The 12,079-nt window shown below is 37.8% G+C and overlaps 1 protein-coding gene and 1 non-coding gene across 3 annotated transcripts in view; both read left to right on the top strand.

The window, feature by feature from the left end:
* The window catches only part of IQGAP2 (IQ motif containing GTPase activating protein 2), a 267,127-nt gene that overhangs the window by 185,784 nt on the left and 69,264 nt on the right, over window positions 1–12,079 (top strand). For both annotated transcript variants that reach the window (XM_063453609.1, XM_063453608.1), the window contains 4 exons: window positions 605–768; window positions 1,829–1,989; window positions 2,529–2,653; window positions 3,808–3,971. In XM_063453609.1, coding sequence (XP_063309679.1) covers window positions 605–768; window positions 1,829–1,989; window positions 2,529–2,653; window positions 3,808–3,971 — 614 coding nt within the window. The remainder of the gene's footprint in view (window positions 1–604; window positions 769–1,828; window positions 1,990–2,528; window positions 2,654–3,807; window positions 3,972–12,079) is intronic.
* Window positions 6,395–6,466, top strand: TRNAT-UGU (transfer RNA threonine (anticodon UGU)). Its single transcript has one exon. It is a non-coding gene; the product is annotated as a tRNA-Thr (tRNA).

Below are 12,079 nucleotides of genomic sequence, written 5' to 3'. Positions count from 1 at the left end.
AACTGACCCTATGTGAGGTTTTTTCAGTCATCCTTTCATCTGCCCAGTATCTTAGTAGTTGCTGAGATCCCAGATGTTTTGCAGCCCCACATAGCATATTAGGCTGTGATACATAATGTGGAGCATGCAAACACAGTCATTGTGTACGACAGTCATTGTGACACAGCGAGAAGGCATGTGATATCTTTTGATATAATGAATGTGTGCAGGGTCTGATTACATTACTAGAGGCTTATGGAATTTCCTGCTATGGGAATGGTGAATTACATGTTTTTGCCCTACAGAAAAAGCCTTAATTAATCTGAAATAAAGATAAATCGCTCACTATCCGCTTTGGTTGTGTTGTATGATATGTGGCAAACTATTTAGACAGTTTTAATCATTGGGAAACCTGGTGTTAGATCCATTCAATAGACCAAACACCTCTCAATTCCTACAATAAACCTAGAGAATTACATATAAACTCCATGCATACGTCTTACAGGTATAATATTTTAGGGGTAAGTATGGGTCTCTTAACTCCATGACCTACATTTTACCGTCATGTTTCCTGATGATCCATACTAACTTACCATCTTGTGTTTCCATATGTTCTATGATACAGTGCTAAATGCAGTTGAAAAGATCAATAGCGCAATTCGTAACTTAGATTCTGCCCAAACTCTGGCGACACTCATGCTCCCCGAGGCCCGTTTGCCTGATGTCCACCCATTTGCTGAAACTTTGTATCAGAATGAGCTTCTCAGCCTTCAGAATCAAAACCCTGAGGTAAGATCATTCCCATAACTTCAGATTTCGGGTTGGATCAATTTAATTAATTATTTCTTTACATAGCAAAACCAAATCCTGCAATACTGGCTTAGTCGAGTTAATAGCACTACAGCTTTTACTGATATCCTTTTATTAAGAATTTTTATATATATATATATATATATATATATATATATATATATATATATAATACACACGATCCAGTGCATTCACTCTTCCACCAAACAGCAAATCAGGCCCTGGAATGAGGCACCTGTGACAGGAAGGCCAAACATTGTATGCAATGTTATAGAAACATAGAATAGAGACGTACTGGATACCACACTCACCAAATAACCCAGGTGCTCTGAAACCTAGGCTGGTCAGGCCTCCCTTCCAAGATATGTAGAATACATGATATATAATAATGATAAAGACCCTGTAGGGTCGAAACATTGCTATTTTTGCACAATTAAAGCAATTTTTTGTTATTCCTGAGTGCCTGAACCATTCTTTATTCTGCATATCATAGAAACATAGAATGTGACGGCAGATAAGAACCATTCGGCCCATCTAGTCTGCCCAATTTTCTAAATACGTTCATTAGTCCCTGGCCTTATCTTATAGTTAGGATAGCCTTATGCCAATCCCACGCATGCTTAAACTCCTTTACTGTGTTAACCTCTACCACTTCAGCTGGAAGGCTATTCCATGCATCCACTACCCTCTCAGTAAAGTAATACTTCCTGATATTATTTTTAAACCTTTGCCCCCCGTCTCGTCTTTCCTCCAAGCTATGCATGTTACGATCCTAATATATAGACGAAGATCTGTCAATGAACAGATGTTGAAAAGTACAGTAATACTCAATCTGGATTTTTTTTAATTCCTTTTATTTAAGGCCCTTTAAACAAAGTATTAAAAATGGCTCAAGTTACAGAATTTTGTTTGACTTTGAGTTTTCAAAAGACCCTGTCTTTGAATTGTCTTGTTTTTGAATAACGCTGATAGTTTGCCTGTGTATATTGACCCCAACGGTCCCTCCTTCCTAAATTATACCTGTGTAATTATCCTGCAGAACTACTTGGCACATGAAGAGCTTTTTATTGCTGTGGAGATGCTATCTGCTGTCGCTCTGCTGAATCAGGCTCTGGATAACAATGATATCAATGCGGTTCAGATGCACCTTTCCAGCCAATCAATTGGCCTCAACAACCTAGAAGAGGACAATGTGCAGCGGTATGTGATGTATAGGCAACGTACAAGAGGATCATGGGATAAAAACTTAAATGTTTTAATGGAGCTCTTATATTCACCTATTCTATTATATAGAGTCTGTTCGACTTGTGTCAATATATGTATAACAAAAAATACTAAATAGTCTTGGCTGGAGTTTTAGATCGGCAGCTAGTGGCCATAATTGACCTGTCTTTTTAAAACTTATTTCTATAAACATTTGTTCATCCTTTTGTTGGATTTGAAGAACATCTATTAATGTTTTAGAGTTTCAGAGAATTACTGAATAATCTGTAATAGGTCAATTCACTGCCTGATTGCCTGGAATGTTAGTCTGGTTATAACCTTCTATGACCAAACCTCTACGATTTACGACTTGCTAAAAGTGCTGTGGAGGACCTTGCATTAGTTGTAGTCGGTCTAGCTGATTTAATCATATAAGGCACGGTTACTGTAAATGTGTGTGTATTTGGTCACGTTTAGTTTTAGACCTTGTGTTTTATACTTTGTTTAACAATGTTATGTTTTTGGTTTTTTTAAAGCTATATTGGAACCTTGATATCTGTGAAGAGAGAGACGTCGGCCAAAGGACAAGGCTATCTGAGTTGGAATGAGATTCAGAGCAGTATTGATAATGTAAATGGCGAGGTCCAGGAAGAAAATGAAAGTAGGTTGTGGTGGACGGAATTTGAATTTGTCATCAGTCGTAATACATTTACTTAGTGATGCACATTTTCCCCCAGAGCATATTCAATGGAGTCCTGCCACCCACCTAAAACAAGTTTATCAATCATCTACTGAAGGGGCTAGTTTCATGCTTAGTACCATTGGGATTCTTTGGGGTTCGCTATAAATCCAGTTAAACATTAAATGTTTTAAATGTTTCATATGAGCTTGGATCTGACAACGCGTTGGGTATATTAGAGCCTTCGAAAGTATGAACATAGCTCTAAATATTGACCCACTCACCTTACTGTGTCTGCATAGACCATATTGGCTGCCGAGGAGCTAACCTTAATGGAATACAAATATGTATTTTTAAAACTACGATACCCTGTTAAATGTTTAGGTCTTTGTCTCCCCTTGTAAGTAGTTAAAATGTAGTATTACTTACTTTGTCTACCTTGCGGCACCTCTCTCCGTGCTGCCAAGCCTGCCATCTTGCCTCTTTGTCTGAGATGATCGAGACTGATGATCACAGCCAATCACATGCTCTTGCATAGGAATATTTTAGCAGGCTAGTGCGCATGCTTGACAAACCACAGCACTGTGCCAGTCGTTGAGATGAAATGACCTGGTTGAATAGTGTCCCTTTAATACACAAAGCCAAAGACATTCATGTTTAGCTAAGCATTAATGTCAACCTTTTTCAGAATAGCATTAATGTCAACCTTTTTTTTTTTTTTTTACAATTTTTGGAGGCAAAGAACTGACCCCCCATCATGCACTTTGCAATGCCACCACAGCTGAACATCTACTTGTTGACCACTACCGCTCAAAGAAAAGGCCTGACACCAGCTATTGCTGAATTACCATTTATTTGTGATGCACCCCTGAAGCTTTAGTTCAGCAGCTAGGTGGCCACCATTGACCTGTTCTGATGTATAGAAACATTTGTTCACTCATTTGTTGGATCTAAAGGGAGTCTATCAATGCTTTAGTGCTCTAGATTATTACTTAATATACGTTGAAATTAGGGACGTCATTAATTTAGATGTCTGTATCCAGCAATATTAAAAAGTATGGCCTGTTTGCAAACTATAAAACATGCTTGCCTTATAATGTGATCTAGCGTGTGACTGCTTTATATTTGTATTCCAGGGATCATTGCAATTGGTATAATTAATGATGCAATTGACCAAGGTGTTCCGCAGAAAACACTAGAAGCACTTTTGTCACCTAGCGCCAAACTTCAGGCGGTTTCTCCAGAAAACGCATTGCATTATCAAGATGTCCTCCAGCAAGACAAGATGTCAAAATGCAAGGTAAATAAATGTCTTATATTATAAAAAAAAAAAAAAGGAGCAGATGTATGTCTGATCTGAGAGAGAGAGAAAACGGTTTGTTTGTTTTCTGGAAAAAATGAAGACGATTACGCAAGGTTTTTACGGCTTGAAATCGGTATAGTGATATAACAAACAAGGTCTTTGTCTGGGTTTTAAAGTGAAGATTTTCAGGTTTGTGAATTGCTTCTGTTTTCATCTTTAAGTTTCAAAACAATAGTTTGATTCTCCCATAAAAGAATTGGCTTGGAATTAAATCCGTGTGGTTTACAAAAGATTATATTCGCAAACATTTAAAATAGTCTAGGTTAAAAAAAAAAATGCATGTCATATTTAATGCACCTAAACAAGGCACTTAAAATAAAATACAGCGTATGTCATACTTTATCAAAATAACGTTCATAAGGCCCTGATATACCGCTGCTTCTGTAAATTTTGCAGCTAAGGTGATCCACCCTCTTTTTGCCCAGCATTAACTTCCTTCTTCGTGCTGTAAAACTTCCAATCAGTAAACAGATTGGAGGTTGTAAAAAAAATTAGATATTAATACAATACATAACTAACATTATTAAATAATTAAATACTAGACCTTACAAATTGGATGAGCAAAATAAATGTTAATAGTATTACACAAATAAACTCACGGGGTTTATTATTGATAGGTTCTAAAATGTGCTTCTCTGAATTCTTCTTTTGTTTTGACTTGCATGTTGACATTGATAAAATGATAAATAGGCACGTTCTACAATCCCTTTGGATTATACAACAGCCAGGGAGTGAACTTGAGTTTTTTTAGCTGATATTGTAAAAAAAAAAAAAACATTTCGAAACATATTTAGCGGAGTGTACCGAGTGAAGTCCATCCTTGCTTTAATCTGCACTATGTGTTTTTAGCCAATCGGAATATAAATTTGAATTCAGATCTAAATGCATATTGACCACTTTCATTGAGACCCCTGGACTAATATACTTGTCTCAGAGGAAGGAAGGCAATGTTTAATTTTCCATCGAACAGAGTTCTGACCGTCTCCTGCCTTGATATATCCCATTCTTGTATGTACTGTAAACTGTTGGTGCCTTTACCCCCAAAATTAACCAAAACTGCTTATCCGCTGATTGTACTCAGCTCAATTATATTCCTAGACATCAGGGGCGCTGGGCTCCAAGACTGCTGATCAAGCATTGCTGGTAGAAATTATTATTATTCATATAGCGCCAGCAAATTCCGTAGCGCTGTACAATGGGACAGGCAACACATTCCGTTTTATCAGTTTGTAGTCCTGTTTTTACCGTGTGTTTCAATAAACAGCACTTTTCATGGAACATCCAGGTGGACATTTATGGGCTATTTTTTTACTTTTTTGCTTACGGTTACATCAATTCACCTGTGGTTCAGCCTTTTTTCTGTAGACTGCATTGTCTTCATGTGTCTGTAGGAGGATGATGGATTGTAAAAACCTCCTCAGATTCCGAGTACTCCAGCCATATAGTGACAGGCACCATTACAACAGCCACTGGATAGAACACTCATTTAATTTATTTACTGTATTTAAACTTTTGTTATTGTTTTTTTTAGTAATACAATTTCCTCCTGAGGTATCTTCTCAGAAAAAACATTTTAAAAAACAAAATCTCAAATAATTTTTTTTATAGAAAATTTCTATCTAGCATTTCACGGTAAATTATTTTTTTAAAAGTAACCCTTTGGTGACATATTGTGGCTAAATTCTGTATTACATTTGTAGTTGTAATTTAGCCAATTGGTTTAATTCCATAATAGAAAACTGACTGTGTTTTTTTCCCTATATATGAGTTCCTTCACGTATTTTGGTGGAAAAGAGCCATATCGACATATTGCTATTTCTGATTAAATACGTTTAGTTGCCGAGTCAAATCCATGTGTGCAGTCTGGCGCCCCAACTGGAAATGTCACCAGGCGCCAAGGATATGCAATAACTCCGCACTAACTCCTCTTCATCCTTACATACTTACCCCCATCCATTATCCCAACTGCCCCCCCCTGCAACTTTAACTTCTTTCTCCTTTTTTTATTTAATTCTTTCTGTTATTCTCTTGCTGAATAAATGCCTTTAACTTGTTACTAGATGGTTGTAAGGTACGAACGCCACACTAACTCCTCTTCACACTTACATCCGTTGTGCTCTTCCTAAATATCCGCTAGAAACTTCTTACAAGAGGATATAACTGTTTGCGGTCAGTGGCCTTGGTCCTGATATTAATGGCTGTTATAGGGTTATTCCTTGTTTTTGTGTATAAATCTTAATAAACAACGAAAACTACTCTGACCTATAACGAGTGTAGGTGACTCGGTAGCAGTGATAGATTGTGTTAACTACTGCACTTTATCAACTGGCATAGAGCGTGTTGTAGATATTTAGGAAGAAGGCACAGTGGCCAAGTGGTAAGGCGTTGGTCTTGTAAATCAAAGATCATGGGTTCAATCCCCATCTGTGCCTAAGTCGGAGATGATTTGTCCTTTGCATACTTTATAAAAAATTGAAAAGTTCTTCACAGGTCCATTAACTGAAAGTTTTCCTTCCAACAAACAGTAGACATTGCTTACCTAGATTTCGGTAAGGCTTTTGACACTGTTGCACATAGAAGGCTTATGAATAAACTGCAATCTTTGAGTTTGGATTCCAGTATTGTTGAATGGGTAAGGCAGTGGCTGAGTGACAGGCAACAGAGGGTTGTAGTCAATGGAGTATGCATGGAATAGCCTTCCAGCTGAAGTGGTAGAGGTTAACACAGTGAGGGAGTTTAAGCATGCGTGGGATAGGCATAAGGCTATCCTAGACTTAAGATAAGGCCAGGGACTAATTAAAAGTATTTTGAAAAAGTGGGCAGACTAGATGGGCCGAATGGTTCTTATCTGCCGTCGCATTCTATGTTTCTATCTAAATATATATTGGCTGATACAAACACAAAATTAAGCCATTCATTCAAATCTCTCTCCCGTAATGGGCGGCAGCAATGGCTATAGTATACATAGAACAAAATCAAAAAAGTTACCTGCCCACTATCCCAAATTCATATGCACATATAAATAGCTGGAGATTTTTTTGTATCTCTCTATTTGCCAGTACAGTGTAAGCTCAACTGCCCGGCAAACCTGTTAGGTGAATCCTACACTAGCTATTTACCTTGTTGCTTTTAGTTAAAATGCAAAATCTTGCCTGAATGGGGGCAGGTTTTCTAGCAGGTTTAAACAAATGTGCGTAGGGAATATATAATGACTTGTGTATATCAATGTCTGTCTGTCTTTCGATTCTTGTTTTTTGTACATTTAACACAGCAGGGAGGTGAGTGGAAATCATTTTGGTAAGCATGATATGATTCCAGGTGAACAAACATTGATATCTGGTGCAGGATTCAAGGTGTGCGGTTATTGTTTTTTTTTTCAAGGTAATAGAAACTTTTCTGTGCGTGACAGAAACTTTGGAAATCACACAATGCTTCACTTGGTGAGGAGCAAAAGGCTTTTATTTTTCTTTAACGTGAGTTATTTTCTGTAAAAGACACACCTTGCTTTCTATATAACTAATATGCTTTCTATATAGCTAATATGCTTTCTATATAACTAATATGCTTTCTATATAACTAATATGCTTTCTATATAGCTAATAGTGTAGTTAATCAGCTCGTCAAATGTAGGAGAAATGATACGTTCTACGCCGTCTTATCATTATAACATACGGGGTTCAGAATGTTTGGGTGCTGTTCTCCCATTATTTATCAACTCATTTTCGAATAAGTTGACAAAACCTGTGGCTCTCCCCCCTTGCACCCGAAGCCTGTTCCCTCTGCTGCTGTTGGAATAATGTTAAAGATTTACTTTTTGTTTTATCTGTTTAAAAACCAATCTCCGGGAGGTTAACGAGCACTGGGCTCCCCAACAGATTCCCTTTATTTTTTAAACCTAGAGGGCCTGTATTTACATTGCATTATACAATCTGTTTGTAAGCGATTACAACATAGACATCAATTACCGATCACGCGTGTTACTTCGATTGGCGGTGGAATTGACAATACTGGATGTCTTCAAATTACTCCGTTTGATGTTTGATAATAAAATGACATAGTGAAAGGGAATATTCTGGAAGGTAGGTCCCTTAGAACCTACTGGGAGCTTGTTGGCAGAACATTTAAACAGCGCTGTAGCGGCACCCCGGTGTAGTTACATAGTTACATAGCTGAAAAGAGACTTGCGTCCATCAAGTTCAGCCTTCCTCACATGTTTTTTGCTGTTGATCCAAAAGAAGGCAAAAAAAAAAAAACAGTTTGAAGCACTTTCAATTTTGCAACAAGCTAGGGAAAAAAATTCCTTCTTGACCCCAGAATGGCAGTCAGATTTATCCTTGGATCAAGCAATTATTACCCTACATTGAAAGATTATATCCTTGAATATTCTGTTTTTGCAAGTATGCATCTAGTAGCTGTTTGAACATCTGTATGGACTCTGATAAAACCACTTCTTCAGGCAGAGAATTCCACATCCTGATTGTTCTTACAGTAAAAAAAGTGTAGTAGGGGTTAACGCCGCTAAAGAGATATTCTTTCCCCCAAGTATGAAGTCAGCTGCAGCAAACACATCCCGAGAGAATAGGAATCAGCAATAAAATATCCCCTCCAAGCACGAGACGAGGCTCTGTGTTGAGGGTTAAAAGCAGGAACAATCCTTTATTTTCAATCAGGGCTTTTATGCCGTACAAAACTCCTCCCCACATCCTGGGGAGATAATACATTTACAGTGGGAATCCCTCCCACTGTACATGGCATAATAGTTTACCAGTTATTAACAATTTTAATAACACACACAATATTTAACGAAAATACAATATACTGGGTGCACTAGCGAACGGAGATCTAGGGGAACAATATATATAAAAATCACCTAGATCTGATGAGCCGTTCGCTAGATACACGTTCGTACCATTTACACGAAAACCACATTAAATAGACTGGATCTCTCTCGTGGATATGATGTCCCTTGTTCGGTACTTTGGACCTGTCGAACGGCATAGAAGTAGTTCAACGGAAAAGCATTAATTCACCGTGTGGAAAACTCTATAGTGTTCGTCGATCAGTTCGTGCGTTTAAAATGGCCGCGGCCCATTGTTCTCCCCACTTGTGTTCGTGCATTCGAATACAGACCACCTAGTTGTCGGTCGGTAGTTTTGAAGTGGCTGCTTGTTAACTGAAGTGTGGAAAAGGTCAGTAGGTTAACAAGCAGCACACTTCTTTACTGGGTGGTCCACCGTTCGACAGTTTGTTCGTTAGTTCATTCGTATAACGGACAGTTCCAGCAATAAACGAAATCCAGTAACCAAACGGAAAGGCAAGCAATTCTCCAGGGCAATATCTCTCAATACAAAGGGGTCTGTCACAAGCGCTCTTTGCAGAACTGTGCTACGGCGTACATTCATGCCAAACTGACACCCACCATTCACATTGGGGGTCTGTGTCACACCCCAATAGACCCCCTCGTCCTGGACTAAAATGATACCACCAATATTGGCAGATATGACATGGGGAAAAACTAAACAAAACATATTGGTTTTACATTTTTTATTATTGAAGAATAAACCCACATCTGACAGATTTACTTATTAAGTTCAATACTGCAGAGCGTACTGATATTTACTTAGTAAATTTTAATTATTGTATGAAATGTGTAAACGTTCATAATATCATCATATATCTCGCTTCTTTTCCCTTGTGCTGGATATGTTTTCAGTGCTAGATCTTTTTGCTCCATGTCCATGTTCTGTGCTGAGGCTTTGTTTCCGTAGATTTCGAGTTATGTAGATGAAATACAAAGTTGTTAAGCAAGAATAGTTTAGTAGTATGCAAATATTGTGCTCACCTTTACAGAATAATTTTGCTATTCTACTGCCATCTACTGTCTCTTTTCAAGTACTGCATGATAAAAATAAATTCTGCCAATGGAAAATAATACTTCGGTATGCTTCGTATCTGTTCTTAAAGTAATCCCACTACATATATGTTCCAGGCTGCTTGAGATGGGAATTGTAACTTGTGACTACCATAGTTAGTTCAGTTCTTCCCCAATTACTGATATGTTAAACAAGTGGCACTCTCCATATCCCCTCACGTGGCAAGATGAAAAGGCAGGAATTAATGAGTCGCTGAGAATTCCTGCACTCTATTTTTTCTACAACCAACATTTTATTTATGAAGGTAAAAGCAGGTAATTTATCACAATCCTCACTCTCCATTGTTAAATCTTACAAATCACTTCAGCGTTCAGTTGTAGCAGTTAATTCACACCAATTCCCTCAAACCATATCTAAACACTGGGTAGAACACCTACACCCGAATAAAACACCAGCTTGCAAATAATATAGTTATTGAAATCCGTGTACAGACCCCATCATTCATTAATTGTCCAACAGGAGATTTTACATTAGATAAGATTTGTACTGTATTAATACAAAGCTGTAATCACTTTTGTTCTGGAGCGACTTGGTGTAAATCCGCCCCCTTTTTACTGTATCATTGTCCAATCTTTCCTGTCTGTATGCTAACTTTGATCTGCCTGTTATTTTCAGTGTACGATTATGTTTTCCAATCCCACAATGTATGGTGAGTGGCATAATCTCAGTCACAATATGGGTCTCCCAGGCGGCTGCTGGAACCATATGAATGTGTTGCCAAATAGGAACTGAGGAGACAGACAATACTGTCTCCCCAGATTCTTTGTTGCTATTTTGCTATTGGGAGAGAGGTTGAGTTAATGGAGGCAGCTGCTGCCTGGGAATGTAACTTCTTCCAAACGAATCCTAGCTTTAACCTAACCCTAATCCAAATAAACAATATTTTAAAAGTGAAATAAAGGTGACGTGCATATGAGGGAAAACATGTTGGGAGACATTCATAAACCGTTTAACCTTAAGTTGTGGATTATATTAAATATTTCTTTGTCGAAATCTACAATTAAAGCTACAGCATTAAACTGAAGGAATCCATGGACTTTAAACATTCACAATACCTCACATATTGTTAGTTAGTAACAAAGTAAATCATGTTAAATAGATAATAACATTCTTTATATTTGTTACAATGTAGATAACAAGTGGTCATGGAATATATAGCAATTCACAGAGCAATGGGTGTCTTTCTTACTCCTTAAGAAAGGTCAGAACACAAGTAGGAGAACTTCTATATAAGATTATTAAGGAGAAATACTATAATTTTATTATTAATTATTAAGCATCCTTGGGGTAGTTGGGATTAGCGTAATTAACTATATGATAGAGAGAACTTGTAACCAAGACATGGTCGAAGGATAACAAGGTACAGGGCCAAGTCAGGGACTCCAGAGATCAGAACCAGATGTAACAAGATAAATGATAAATCAAAAACCAGTAAGACAGAACACAATCACTAACGCTCACATTATAATAAGAGTAGAAATGGACAATACGCTCAATATTTCAGTATGACATTATCTAAAACAGAAACACAAATTCATGCTTTATACATGTACCAAAAACAAATATTTGCATTTGCAAAACCATTAATTCAGATGTTTTGATTTTACTGCACATTGCCTGATCAATCCGTGTGCTGTGTATGTGCCTGATCAATCCGTGTGCTGTGTATGTGCCTGATCAATCCGTGTGCTGTGTATGTGCATGATCAGTCCGTGCGCTGTGTATGTGCATGATCAGTCTGTGTGCTGTGTATGTACATGATCAGTCCGTGCGCTGTGTATGTGCATGATCAGTCCGTGCGCTGTGTATGTGCATGATCAGGCTGTGTGCTGTGTATGTGCAATGTGTTTATCCCTGTCTGACACGGTGTGTTATCCACATTTAATGTGGAGCTGTTTGACTCACTCTTGACTCACCTCGTTATATTCACCTCCTGCATCCTGCACTTGCTAACCTGAAAGTTGTGTGACACGTGATGAACGATTTAATTGTTTCTCAGCTCTTACCTAAAGCCATTTATACTCAGACTACCTTCCTGAAATGGCTCCTTGCGATTGTTCACTTTGCCAGGAAATGACGAGTGAACTGGAAACTAGAGCTTCAAATTGGTGA

This window comes from Pelobates fuscus, chromosome 5 (assembly GCF_036172605.1).
Source record: "Pelobates fuscus isolate aPelFus1 chromosome 5, aPelFus1.pri, whole genome shotgun sequence".
NCBI lineage: Eukaryota > Metazoa > Chordata > Amphibia > Anura > Pelobatidae > Pelobates > Pelobates fuscus.
This window is presented reverse-complemented; position numbering and strand designations above follow the sequence as displayed.